Source organism: Artemia sp. Qi Xiang Cuo, chromosome 1 (genome assembly GCF_049724085.1).
Source record: "Artemia sp. Qi Xiang Cuo chromosome 1, ASM4972408v1, whole genome shotgun sequence".
In the NCBI taxonomy this organism is placed as follows: Eukaryota; Metazoa; Arthropoda; class Branchiopoda; order Anostraca; family Artemiidae; genus Artemia; species Artemia sp. Qi Xiang Cuo.
The window spans coordinates 94,311,798-94,326,679 of record NC_142794.1 but is presented as its reverse complement, the minus strand read 5'-3'; the positions used below and the strand labels follow the sequence as shown (position 1 = coordinate 94,326,679).

At 36.0% G+C, this 14,882-nt stretch overlaps 1 protein-coding gene across 1 annotated transcript in view; it reads right to left on the bottom strand.

Moving 5' to 3' along the window:
- LOC148956945 (uncharacterized) overlaps positions 1–14,882 on the bottom strand; it is a 108,925-nt gene that overhangs the window by 2,929 nt on the left and 91,114 nt on the right. Inside the window, exons 9-11 of the mRNA XM_089087897.1 lie at positions 12,176–14,830; positions 3,635–3,713; positions 1,107–1,292 (exon numbers count right to left, since the gene is read on the bottom strand). Of these exons, the coding sequence (XP_088944023.1) occupies positions 1,107–1,292; positions 3,635–3,713; positions 12,176–14,830 (2,920 nt within the window). The remainder of the gene's footprint in view (positions 1–1,106; positions 1,293–3,634; positions 3,714–12,175; positions 14,831–14,882) is intronic.

Sequence of the window (14,882 nt, the reverse complement as noted above, 5' to 3'; positions counted from 1 at the left end):
GTCCGTTCAAAGAGCTTTAAATTGTAGTTCCACTGCCGATTCAAGAGCCAGAACGGGCCCCGGTAGTTTTCTATGAAAAGTAGTAGGGCTTTAGTGGGTGGAGTCCTGGTCATAAGTTGGCGGGGCACTTTGTCTCCTTGAATCTAGCAATAATACGTTCGCAACTGATTTCTTGGTCATTACATGTTGCATAAGCGATACAGAATTCATAAAGAACTGTAAACTTTGCAGACAATTCACAACACATTGGCAAACTAACTGTACCAGCATTATGTAATAAAAAACTGTATGGCACAAGAGGATTTTCTCTGGAAATACGGAATTAGCAGGCGAGTCAGTGAATGGGGAGGAGGTCTAAGATGAAAAGTCCCCACAAATCAGTGGTTTCTTCTAAATGAATAAGTGGAAATAACATAAAAAAAAGAATAATGAAAGCTTTTATGATAGTTTATTAGCATATATATACAACACAAAGTGTACGTACTAATAGGAATAATTAAAACCCTGTTTGTTCTAAGACTTCAGTTACATTGGAAATACTTTTCGTTGCTCTTCAATGAGAAAAAGAAAGTACAAATTAAACATTACTACAAGAATTTTGTCCACTCAAACAAAACCTACTTTCACAAGAATTTAGGAGAGTATGGTAATTATAGTTGGATTAACTATAGAAAAACATTATAGAAAAAACAAATAGAAACTACTCTTGCTAAAAAAAAACTGCTTGGCAAAATTGTATGTGTCCTTCTCTGTTATGACACGTTGGAACCTGTTTACGTGGAATGAAAGTAAAATTAAAGAGAAAAAAAGTACTAGGGAAAATGATTTTTGAAACTTTTGACCTTTTGGATATACCAGGTCGCAAATCTGTCGTTTTCAACTACCAAAAAATTTTACTAATAAAAGTTTTGATATAGGTGGGGAAGAGATTTAGTTTTAGCTAGAAAGGAGTGGTAGTATTTCCGAAGAATGTAAAATTTTAAACTTGGAGGTTTTTGGATCTTAAGGGAAGGGAGGAGGCAGCTACCAGGTCTATGTCCTTGAAAACAGTGATGGAGGATAAAGTAGTCATTTTTTTGCGCTGTAAATTAAATGTCAAAACTTACGAGCTTCATCATCTTCTGACTTTTCCAAGGTCAAATCATCACTGTCCGTCCATCTGAATAGAGATTCCTCTTCCTCTAGGGAAAACATTATGGGTCGTAGTTTTGAGATATTCCTGTTTTCTACAGGATCTTCCATATTATCCAAATCAGCAGTCGTTGACGACATTACTTCTCCTTCGCCTTCGCCTAGATAGATCAAGTTAGCAAATATATTCTATTTATAATTTATCAAGTTATGACCCACAATATTGTTTTTGTTACAGAGACCTTCCAGAATCATTAAATTGCATTAAATAGGAAAAAAAGAATCAGGGGAAAACGGGTTTTTGCAACTAACAGCCTTTGGATACACCATGATATAAATAAGCTATTAAAAAGAAATGTGCTCAATCGAAAAAAGACTATGAGTCTACTTTAGACCTGGGGGGGGGGGGTAGTAGGAGTGATTAATCCTCTCTGATAGAATAAAAAGCTACTCCAATTCTGAAAAAACTAAACATGTAAATGGTTATTAGATTTGGGTTCAGAGGGGGCAAAAGACGATTGGCGTCTAAGTTAAATTTTATAACCTACCAAATTTGTATGGTAGAATGATAAGTAAAAATGAGACTTTAGTCAATAGCTCGGAAAAGAAAAGCGCAACAAAGATTTAAGCTCTATCAGGATTCTAAAAAATTGTAAAAGAATTGTTAACATTACACATAATAATTAACAGTCTAAATGGAGTTGGATGGAAGGGACTACTTTTCTGAGACAGATTAACAAATTACTCCAAATCTGAAAACACCAAAGATGTATCTGAATATTAGGTTTGGCTCCGTAGGGGCTAAAGACGGTTGGCCTCAAAGTTAAATTTTATAACCAACCAAACCTAAATGGTCGAATGACAAGTAAAAAAGGAGACTAGTCAATAGTCAAAAAAAAACATACCAAAGATTTAACTTCTATTGTGATTCTAAAAATCAGAAATTTATTTTCAACATTACGCTAATCATTTTGAACATCAACATTAATAATTTTATAAACTTAAATAAAAGAAGGGAAAAACTGACAGTACAAGTTAGATCAAGACAAAAAAAAGAAAAAAAAAGAAATACGTCCTTTTTCCAGTAGAAACATGGTCTCGAATGATAATACACTCTTACATGATTGTCCAGGAGCAAAGAAGCAAATACAGCCACATTTCACATTTAATCCCTGAACTTAAAATCAGTCTAAGATGTCTATTTTTGTGGATTTTGTTCATGGGTGTTCAAATCAATACACTTTTGAGCAATTAATTTTGGGTACGCGAGGGATTTGTTTAGAAGGGTAGTAAATTAGCATAAAAATAAAAAAATAGAGCAGTTTTAGAAATGCTGAAGATTGCTCATAAAAAAGGAAAAAATTGTTTCGTTATCATTTGGCGCTGTTAGACCAAACTACTAACGATCAAAGATTTTGAGACAGAGAATCATACATTAGCACTGCCTAAATAAAGGACAAAGTGTTTCTTATCCATGAATCATTTCTTATCCAGGCCACCTGGCATGGACGAAGTTGTCGTAAAAACTTCGGAGGAGGCCAGCCCTTGCCCCTTTCAGATACCCCCCCCCCCCTCAACACAAATACAAATTTTGAGATGGCCATTTTGATAAAAATTGTCAAAAAGTCCGAAAAACATGCTTCCGGGGTGACATGACACTCCCACAAGACCCTTTGGCGTAAGGGTTGTAAAAGGTTTATTATTGGGAAAGAAGGGACTATTTGATCTTGGGTGTGTCTGAAAAGGCAAAGAGTATTAAACGGAAACTTCAGAGAATGTTGAGGGGGACACAGAAAAAAAATATCAAAATACTCAATGTGAATTCAGGTTATCATAGGCGTATCTGCGATATGTTTGGATCGGCTACGGGTTATTAACTTTAAACTTTCATGGCTACTACTACGGCTACTTCTACTTCCACTACTACAACAACATTTCCTAATACTATTACCACTTTTGCCGCTATTGCTACTACTACCACTACTACTTCTACTGCTAACGTGACTGCAACACTGCAACTGCAATCACGACTAGCATTAGGGCTGCAACTGTGATTATGACTGAAGCTAAGATAAAAGCTAATTTTGACTGCAACTACTTGCGACTGCAACGACTTGCGCCTGACTGCGACATCTTTCGACTGCACCAGTTTATGATTATGACTACTTGCGACGGCCACTCTGACTACTTTCGACTGTGAGACTACTCACGACTGCACCTAGCCGTGACTGGGACTAGGTGTGACGGCGACTACGAATACTTGTGGCACTTTGTGACTGCGATTACTTACAATTGTGAGTCCGGCAATGTAAACTCCAAAGGGAGTGGAAGCAATGGGCTTAAAACGACCTATACCGAGAAAGAACAATAAATGCAACTTGAGATATGAAGTGCATCGAGATTCATGTTCCACTTTTATAAAGCCAAAAAAATAAAGATTACTGTCTATAACAACAAATCAATAATAAGACTATCATAATTAAACTGAGATAAATTACGTTACCTTCACAGAACAGGTCTTTCTCTTGCACATCTATTAAACGTTGGTCATGATAACTCAGTGGGGCTGAACAGCGCCAATTCTTGAAAATAAGTAAGGAGATATGAGTAAACTAATGAATAATCGTTACAAAAATTAAATTCAAAAACCCGAAGAAGTAGACAGGTTTCTGTATTTAGACAGCGCTAGCCTATATTTGAGGATTCTATTCACAGAAAAATTGTAGAGAGTAGAATAGAAAATTTAAGAAGTAATCAACTATCTATCGTTGCTTATAGTAAAGGACCATAAGGGTTCAATCCATTACTTACTATTTTTTCCCAAAGGCCGCTTCATATGGAAGGGGTGGTCACGGAAATTTTGGAGGGGGTTCATTTGATTGGAAATTGAAAGTTCTAGTCTCCTCTTTTATAGTCAATTAAGATATTGAAGTGAAGTTCCAGGAAATGTTGAAGGGAGTGTTGAATTAAATCAAAAGAAACTATCAAGGGTATAAAAGGAGCGTATACACAATATCCCAGGAACGACAAAGAATATTAAGTTGCAACTTTCAGGGCAACTTAAATTGCTTAAGGATTGTTCTGGGTACCGGGATGACTGACCGTATTTCAAACAATAGGCTGTACGAAAAGTGTGATTCAGCACTACTTTCCTGTGCTGTAATGAAAGAAAGGTTGAGATGGCTTGGGCATGTTCTGCTTGGGAAATATGTGATAGTTATGAAGATGTTTCTTTTCGGCCAACCGTCTAAGGCCAAATAAAAAGTATATCAGCACTGTTTTGGGTGGGTAGAATGTGATTAAGAAATATTTGAAGGAAATGGGAACATCATGGACGGGCGTAAAAAGGGAGGCTTTGAATAGATTGGGATGGAGGAGGAGCGTGCGTAGCTGTGTTGGCCTCAGGCAGCTAGGTGCTTCGGTGAGTTGTTAGTAGTAGTAGTAATAGTTTCAGGGCATGTTGAGGAGGATGTTGAAAAATGATCAGAGGTCAACCAGCCGTCCTATCGTTGCCTTTTTAGCTGCCCTCTCCGAAACTCGTCTAGTCAAAATTAAACGATTTTGGCCATTTCTTCAGAATAGGCAAAAGGTCAAATAACTATACCCTCGGGGATGAAATGAGCCCCTAGAGCCAGGGCATTTCTTCACAATAGGCAAAAGGTAAAATTTTGAAGTAAATTATGAAGTCAGGGAATTTTGAAGTAAATCAAAAGACACCACATGCATCCAGGTTATCAAAGGGCATATCAGTAATATCTTAGGAACGGCTAAGGTATTAACTATAAAATGTCAAGCCTAGTACTACTGCTATTGCGGCTGCAACTGCAACTTTGACTGTGACCACGACTACTTGCGGCAGCGACTATTGTTGCTGTAACTCTGAAACCTTGTGGCTTCAACTGATAGAACGAATACTGTGATTGTGACTACTTATGAAAACGACTACTGGCGACCGTGACTACTTGTGACGCGACTATAACTACTTGCGACTACGACTACTACTACTTGCAACTGTGTATGTGTCTACTTCCGACTACAACTAGTTACGGTTGCAATGGGGACTACTTGCTACAGTTATATAGGTTATGAAGTTGAAAAGCTTAGGAAATATTGAAAGGGATGTTGAACTAAATAGTGACTTGGACTATTTGCGGCTGCGACTGTGTCTATTTGCAACTGCGTCTGTCTGTGGCTGCGACCAATTAAGGCTCCGACTGCTTGCAACTGTGACTAGTTGAGACTGCAAAGGGGACTGATTGCTAATATGCTTATTTGCAATTGTGAATGCAACTATTTGCGACTACGACTACTAACAATTAGTTTTTACCGCGACTGATAATACTACTAGCACAACTTCCACTAATAGTACTACTGAATTATATTAAAAGAGGTTAAGTGCATCCAAGTTGTCACAAGGACTTATCTGCAATATCTCAGGAATGGCTAAGGTTATTAAGGCAAATATCTTAGGGAATATTTATGGGGATGTTGAAAAACATTGCAACTTGAACTGTTTGCGACCGAGACTCTAACTACTTGATACTGCAACTGCTTAATACTGTAACTAATTAAGTTTGCGACAACGTATAGCAGCAACTACAGATTAAATATCATCTGTAAGTTGCTACATGTGTATCTTTTTAAATTTAGTATCTTTTTCACCAGGTTTCAAAAGCCCCACATCGCCTTATTTCAGTTGTAAGTCTTCTTATTATTCAAATGAACTCTCTTTCTCTCTTACCCTCTTTTTTTTATCTTTATGAGTTAACATTTTACATATTATGTTTAAATTTTTATTAGTTTAATTTTTTGTCGCATGATCCTCTCCTTTACAGGCCATGGAACCTGTATGAGGATTTGTGATTGTGATATTGACTTATTTTGTTATTTTTTGGTTTTTGGTTGAAATATAGCTTACAAGCATATCTTTAAAAAAAACTACTTGCAACTGCAATGGGGACTACTTACTACCATGACCATTAGCGATTACAACTACAACTACTTGGAACTACAGCTACTACTGCTACCACCCCGTTTTTGTCTCTGACTGTAACTGCTACTAAAACTTCCACTTCAACTAGACTCTAATATTGGACTAAATTAAAACTTTTTAAGTGCATCCCAGTTGTCAGAAGAGCGTATCTGCGATATTTCGGGAATAGCTAAGGTTCTAAAGTACAATTTCTCAAAGAATGTTTATGGGAATCTTAAACTAAATCAGAAGACTCTTTCTGCATCTGCTTACTCAAAAAGGCGTATGGGAAATGTCTCAGGAACGACTAAGGGTATTAGTTGAAAATTCCAGGGAATGTTGGACTTTAATTCCAATCGTCAATACCATGTGTACCCCAATCATCAACAGGGCCCCTTTTCCAATACTTCAGGAACTGGTAATGGTATTTAGTTGAAACTTCCAAGGAATATTGTTGGGGATGTTGGACTGAGTCAAAAGATGCTATGCGCATCCATGTTGTGAAACGGTGTGTGCAATATCTCTGGTCCTGCTAGTGGTATTAAGTCGAAATTTTCTGAGAATATCGAGGGGTATACTGAAATAAATCTAAAGAAACTATTTTCATCCAGGTTGTTAAAAGGGCGTATGTGAAATAACAGTGATTAAACTGAGGTCAGTAAAGTTCACAAGAAACTCAATAGTTGTAAAGTGTCACAGCGATTTTGCAGAAATAAATGAAAGGTAGGCTAAATTTAGCCGCCAAAAACAAGTGCTAAAGGCGGCTCACGGTGCAGAAATTACTATTTCAGAGGGAAACAAGATAGATCTTGTGACTCTTTGCAAGAATTAAGTGATTCTACAGCCATTTCATCGTGAATTTGGAAGTTTGATTAACTTCGAAGGGCATGAAAGAGACTTTTCTTGAGACTGATGAAGACGAAGAAACGAGAGAAAGAGACGATAAATCTGAAGAATAGCCAATGGCTGAGTGATTTTCAATCTATACTTTTTGTATTAGAATTTTGAATAAAAATATCTTAGCAGAATTGTATTTGTTTCTCGAGATACATGTTCTCCGCTTGACACTCTGCCTTAAGGCTGTCAGGGATTTTGTCAAGCGGAAACCAAGTATCGAATTTTCTGTCAGAGCTGCTCTAGTTCAGTCAGGGTTGCCATCTGTGGCACGAAAGTGATATTTTAGCACTACTTTATCATATGTAGCACTGTAGCACGAGCTACATTGAATGACCAAATAGTAGCACTTTCGTGATACAGTTTTTCTTTTGTCTTGGACGAAATAATGAAGATTTTGCAAAAAAAGGCAGGGGAACTAGAAAAAAGGCGGAGCGCCTTTTCTCGCATTTGTTTCGAAAGATTGTCGCAAACTTGAAATAACCAAGATCGCCTTTTTGCCGTGTTCCTTTCGAAAGATTGGTACTAATTTTAAAATAACAAGACACAAAAGATGAAAAAATTGACCTAAAACTAATCCAAGTATACTTAAACGGGCCATGCACGTGTCACTGCGCAAGCCGCAGCACGTGCAAAAAATATTTTGACTGTAGCACCAAACATCGTTGTGTAGCACGCGAATTTGGGCAATATTAGCACTTTAGGAACTGACCGTGGTGGGAACTCTGAGTTCAGTTGCTTTCGGTCTTCACACGAGATCTTTCGTAAAATCTACTGAAGGGAAAAGTCAATGTTTCTTTCACCTTGCGAAAATTTTATAAAAAGGGAGATACGTGGTTTCCACTTGACACCAACGATATTATCGATAAATTACTGTTAATCAAAAACTTAGTTTAAAATCTGGATTTCAAGTTGAACGAAGTTTTACAATTAAAGTGGATGCAATCAGAGGCAACGCTCTAATACCCTAATCATCACCAATCACCTAAGAATTTAAATTTGAAGCCAATATTTTAATTCTTAAGCCAAAAACATTAGAGCTGGATAAATATCCATTACATTAACCGAAACGAGACAATCAAAAACGAGAACACATTAATTTTGAGAAACTCTCCGAAAAAGAAGGTTTTCAAAGAAAAGTAAAGAACCATACTAAAGCTTATGAAGTTCAGAAATAAGCTAAAAATTAAACCAAAATTAAAACGGCTAGAAATTACTTTCAACGAGGAATTGACATCCAACAGGAACAGAAATCAAAATGAGGAATCATATCAAAAGTAAAGGAAACCCTTACTCGAACAAGAATTAATACAGACAGCAATTTAACGAGCCCCCCCCCCCAAGCGTAAACAGTCTAAACTGTATTGTGTCATCTGCAATTTACTTAAAACAATATATAAATAAACTTAATTTCTACTATCACAGCAAGTAATTAATATCATTATACATCAGATACCAGTTCATTTTCATTGGGTCGTTTCAGCTGTCTTTGAAGTAGCAGACTAGCAGTAGAAGTTGTAGTAGTAGCATGTATATAGTGGCTTTTGGTTAGTTCAACATTTCTTTCAATATGTCCTGAAACTTTCAACTTGATACTCTAAGCCGTTTTTTAGGTATTGCTGACACACCCTTTCGATAAAACGCATGCAAATACTGTGTATTGATTTATTTCAACTTCCCTCTAAACATTTGCTGAAATTTTCATCTTAATAAAAACTAAGAGGATGTCGTAATCGTAGCAGTAGTAGTATTGTAGCAGTACCCACATTTTGCCTTGTGGTTAGTTCAACATCCCTTTCAACATTCCTTAAAAGTTTCAACGGCTATACTAAGCCGTTCCTGATATATTGCTGATAAACCCTTTTCACACCCTGGATGCACATAGTGTGTTTTCAGCATCCCCCTAAACACTCCCTGATATTTTAATCTAATTACCCTTAGCTTCAGTATTATTAGCCTTAGTCGTATAAGTAATAGTAGTATTTGCTGCAGTTGTAGTAGGAATATGCACAGGCTGCCTTTTAGTTAGTCCAACATCCCTCCCAACGTGCCCTGAAAGTTTCAATTAAATACTCTAAGCAGTCCGTGGAATAATGTTGATACGTTCTTTTGACAATCTGCATGCACATAGTCTATCTTGATTGAGTTAAATATCCCCTCAACATTCCCTGAAATGTCCCCCTTAATACCCTTAGCCTTAGTAGTAGTAGTTGCAGCAGTAGTAATAGTATTAACTGTAGTAGCAGTAAAAGCAGAAGCACTAGTAGTAGTAATACTATGCGCACAGTGTCTTTTGGTTATTTCAACATCCCCTTCAACTTGCAGTGTATATTTGAACTTAATATTTTAAACCGTTCCTTAGATATTGCTGATACGCCCTTTTGGCAACCTGCTTGTAAGTCGTGTGTTCTGACTTAACTCAACTTCCCCCTCAATATTCTCTGAAATTTTCACTTTTATACTCTAAGCCTTAGTAGTAGTAGCAGCAGTAGTAGTGGCAGTAGTAGAAGTAGTAATAATAATAGAATAGGATAGAATATAATATATTTATTTATTACAATAGCTGGAGCTAACATACCCTTAGTGCAGTAGTAGCTGTAGTAGAAGTAGGAGCAGCAGTAAAAATATATTGCCTTTTTGTCAATTGAACAACCCCTTCACCATACCCTGAAAATTCCAACTTAATACTCTAAACCGTTCCTGAGGTATTGCTGCTACAACGTTTTGGCAATCTGCATCCACATATAACGCTTTTATTGAGTTCAATATCCCCTCAACATTCCTTGAAACTTTCACCTTAAGACCCCTAGCCTCATTAGTAGTATCAGTAGTAGCAATAGAAGTGATAGCAGCAGTACTATGCACATAGTACCTTTCGATGAGTTCAACATACCCCTTGATATATCCTATAAATTTCAACTTAATACTCTGAGCCGTACCTAAGATATTGCTGATTTGCCCTTTGGACAACATGTGTGCACACAGCGAGTTTGTTTTAGCTCAACTTTCCCAACAACATTCCCTGAAATGATTACCCTAATGCCCTTCGCCTGAACAGTAGTCGCAAAGAAGTAATAATAGTAGTAGTAGCATGTCCATAGTGTCTTTTAATTAGTTCAACATCCCACTCACCGTGCTTTATACGTTACAACTTAATACTGTAAGCCGTTCCAGAGTAAATTGCTAGTATCTGTAGCAGTAGTGGAAATAGAAGTATTAATAGCTGTAGTATTAGTATGCGCATAGTTACTTTCGGTTAGTTCGACATCCCCCTAGACATAACCTGTAAGATTCTACTTAATACTCCAAGTCGTTCCTACGATATTGATTATACGGCCCTTTAACAAACTGCGTGCACTTATTGAGTTTTGATTCAGTTCAACTTCCCCCTCAGTATTCCCTAAAAAATTTACCTTAATGCCCTAGGACTTAGTAGTAGTTTTAGTAGTAATAGCAGAAGGAGCATATATGTATTGCGTTTTGGTCAGCTACCCTAAGTCAGTCACTTAATACTCTAAGTCATTCCTGAGATATTGCTGATAAGTCCTTTCGACAACCTGCATTCACATATTATGTGTTGGTTTAGTTCAATATCCCCTCAGCACTCCTCAAATTTTAAACTAATATCTTTAGTCGTAGTAATTACAGTACATAGTTTATTCTAATTTATTTTAATTTCTCTCTAGATATTTCATAAAATTTTTACCTTAATGCCCTTGGCCTTAGTATTAGTCGTAGTAATGGTTGTAGTATGAACATATTACCTTTCGGTCAATTGAACATCTGCTTCATCATACCTTCAAAGATCCTATTTAATACCCTAAGCCGTTCCAGAGATATTCCCTATGGACAATCTGCATGCATATAGTATGTTTTGATTTAGTTCCACTTTCCCCTCAGTATTCCCTGAAAGCTTCATCTGAACAGCCTTACACTTTATGGAGATCATGGATCAAACATCCCCCCTTTCCCAAAACTAAAAACTGTACCTAAAAATCATCAAATTGCAAAACTTACAGCCCTTTCTCCAGGGTCTGTGTGGGGTCATACCATCTCCTGATGCATAGTTATTGGACCTTTCAATTATACTGAACAAAATGTCTTTCAAAATTTTTATTGGATGTCATTGGGGAAAAAAAAGTTACGCGTGCTGCTTGATTCTTATAACTCTTAAAAATAGCACTAGAACTTTCAGTTTCCTACCTTTTAATTTCCTCCCTCCATATGAAGGGCATTGGTAAAAAAAAATAATAATAATAAATAGAGCCCACTTCGCTCTTTGTCAAAAAATGGAAGCCTCAACAAATTTTCTCTATCTAAAAGGGGTGAAACCTCCCGAAAAGAGGAAACTATCTTCATTAAAATTACCCCATCAAAATCGGCATATCGGGAAACCCTACTTCGAAGTTTCAAGTAACTATCTATAAAAGTATGGAATTTTGCTTTTTTGTTTTGCGATGAGATAGATCACAGATGTGTTAATTTTTTTTTGTTATTTTTTCCCGTGGTGATAGTATCAAACTAATGGTCGTAGAAAATCAGAAGAAAGCTTTTTTGAAAAGAAATTAAAAGTTCTAGTGCCCCTCTCTAGTAGCAAAACAGATCGCACTTCAACAAAGTCACACTTTCTGCCATTTTGTAGTGCAAAATGATTGGAAATATAGTTGAAAATTCAGAGACAGTCAATTGATTTTAACTTATTGAAAAACTACTGTTTGATTCAAAATATCTAAAATATAGAAACACGATAGTCAAGTGGTCCATGCAAAATAAGCAGTTAATACAGACACTAATTTTAAAGCTGCATTTAACTTAGTTGATTCTCAGGGAATTTTCTCATAAGTTTTCTCAGGATCGTAGTCTTCGACGGGTATTTTTGAAATTGAAGAATTTCATTTATTTGGAATCGCCAAAAAAAGCCTATTTTCTTAAATCTACTTACTTTTTATTTTACTGAAGTTGTATTTAACTATAAATAATTTAAGAAAATTAGGTTATCATCAACCGAAGCCTTACCGAACCTATTAGCCTATTAATTGTAACGTTTTAGTAAATAGAAACTTAAAATGGAATGTGTTTCCTTTCGGAAACAAAAAATATGGATGGTGGAAATAGTGGGGGAGAAGTGGCTGTCTTAATAAAAATATGATATCTTAGATTAAAATAAATTTTGCTTACCTTTAATTCATTGTCCACTTCTACTGAGTCAGATTTATCAAAATGAGCAGCAGTTGCCCATTGCTGCCTCTGTTGCCTTGAAGTGTGGGTTACAGGTGTCATAATCATGTTGAAATCACTTGGCTTATGCTCGGCAACATCATTTGACTCTAGTAATTGTGTGATATTTATGGATTTTTTGTCTTCCAAACCATTGAGAGATACTGTTTTTGACGAGGGATATTTCCTAGCTACACTGCGAACTCTCAAAAGTTTGTTATTTTTGCGAGATCGGTCTTGATCCGCTTTTATGTTCGTATCTTCTACGAAACCAATATATCCCCGTATTAGATCTCTTTTCACTTTGTTATACACCCATCTTCTAAGCGCTCTTGCATTACAATCACATTGAAGTGGGTTAATCGCCAAACCTTTGAGCTCTATGTTCGAACCGCGACTTTCAATCACGGATAATAGCTGTGGATTCACAGTTTTTAATTTTGCACCAGACAAATCAAGTATAATGTTTGTTGACATTGGGACAGAAAAGAGTAAAGCAGAGGGAAGTGATTCAATAGAGGTGTTTTGTAATGAAAGGTTGATTGTTTTGCTAGTAAAACCAGCCAATGCACCTGGATTGATTTCCTTCAGTGTTCCTCTTCCGTGAAGTTCAACCTCTTCAAGCCGAGGATTAAAAGCTGCCAGAACTTGAGCCTCTAATTTCGATTCAGTTATATCAGTCTTCAGCCTTTTAAGCGATTTCAGCTTGCTCAGGATTCCTCTCAAATCAAGTTCCTTTAACTGTGGAAAGTTATAAATCCAAAGCTGCTCAAGTAATGGAAAATTTTCAAAAGCACTTGGTTCTAGACGTAGTAGCACTGGCAATTCAGATAAACGTAAGGATTTTATAGATTTGAGATTATTGAAATCACCTTTCATTATAAAAGAAATTGGATTATTTGACAAAAAAAGATCTTTCAAAAAGGACAGTTTTGGCCAAGAGGAGGATAGTCCACTGCTGATATTCGTTATATTATTGTTAGATAGATCCAAAGATTCTAAGTTAGCCGTTTTCTGAAAAACCTTGTTAGCTATTCTTTCAACAGAATTGAATGATAGGTTGAGGCAGCGTAAAAAAGGAGCCTCAATTGTAAGTATTTTTGATGCGCCTACACCAGCCAAGTTCAAGTATCTGACAGTTTTGGGCTCGTTCAATATATTGTCGACCGAATCTGGGCTCAAAGGATTGAAAGAAAAATCCATCATTTTCAAATTCACTAGTATATCTATGTTTATTGGAACTTCTTTAATTTTATTTCTGGAAAAGTTAATTGCTTCAAGAAAAAAATACTGCTTTTGTAACGCATCAGTAGGTATTTTTTCAAAAAGATTAGAAGCTAGGTTCAGTGATTGAAGTTTTTGTACTTTGTTTCTTTCAAAGATAAGGTTGCCAAGGGTAGACAATTTGTTGCTTTCAAGGTTCAAGTTCAACTTAGCAATACCTTGGAAAGTTTCCACTTTCAAGTCATCAATCATATTATGACCAAGATTAATATAATGTAGTTGAGTTGAATTTTGAAATGCATCTCCTGATATGTCTTTTAGCTGATTAAAGCTTAAATCTACACAGCGAAGCCGAAACATACCAGAAAATTGCAAGGAATGAATAGACTTTATCCGGTTTCTAGATAAGTTTATATGAGAAAGAAACGGCAATGATCTAGAAAAATCATTAGATATTTTTTCAATGTGGTTTTCACTAACATCCATCTCTTGCATATTTGGAAAAGAATCCAAGAAGTCTTTTGTCACTTCAGTCAATTGATTTCTTTTAAGGAGTAAAATTTTAATTTCATTAATTCCTCCACGAGTAGAGAAAATACTTGGCAATAGGATATGAATGTTATTATTTTCTAAAATTAAGTTTTCTAATAGAGGTAAGTTACTAAAGGCCTGGGCTTGGATTTCATATATTTTATTTTGAGACAAATCAATAGACTGCAATTTTGTTAAATTACTAAATGTTTTCGATTTAATACTAATCAAGGAATTTTTTTGCAAATATAACTGGCTTAAGCTACTTAATGCTACAAATAGTCTATAATCAAAAGATTGTAATAGATTGTCACTAATATCCAGAACTTCCATCATCCTCAGAGAAATAAAGCTATTCTTATCAATTGCTTCAATCAGATTCCCACTTATATTTAGTAATTTCAATGATTCCATATTTTTAAAAGTATCTTCTGTAATCTCACTGATTTCGTTTCTCTCTACATACAAAGAATCAATTGATTGAAGCTTTAGCTTTGGAAGAAATGTCAACTTATTATGGCTCAGGTCAAGAAAAACCAAAGAAGATGAGAGTGGCTTCAAAGCTTCGTCAGACAAGGATTTGAGCAGATTTCCTCGCAAGTTCAAAGTGAGTAAATTCATATTTTCAAAGGTGCCTTTTGGTACTTCTCTGATTAAGTTGTAGCTCAAATTCAGTTCATAGAGCATAGACAATCCTTCAAATGCACTACGTGAAATTACCCCAATTCTATTTTGAGACACAGAAAGAATCTTCAGTCTTGGCAGACTTTCTAGGGTGGTAGTAGGGACAGAGAATATACTATTATCGTCAAGGGTAAGTGACTCCAAAGACTCAAGTCCCGAAAAACATCCCCCTTCTACCTGAAAGAAAGAAGATAACTATGGTCAGGTGGGAATTTTCATCTGTTTATAG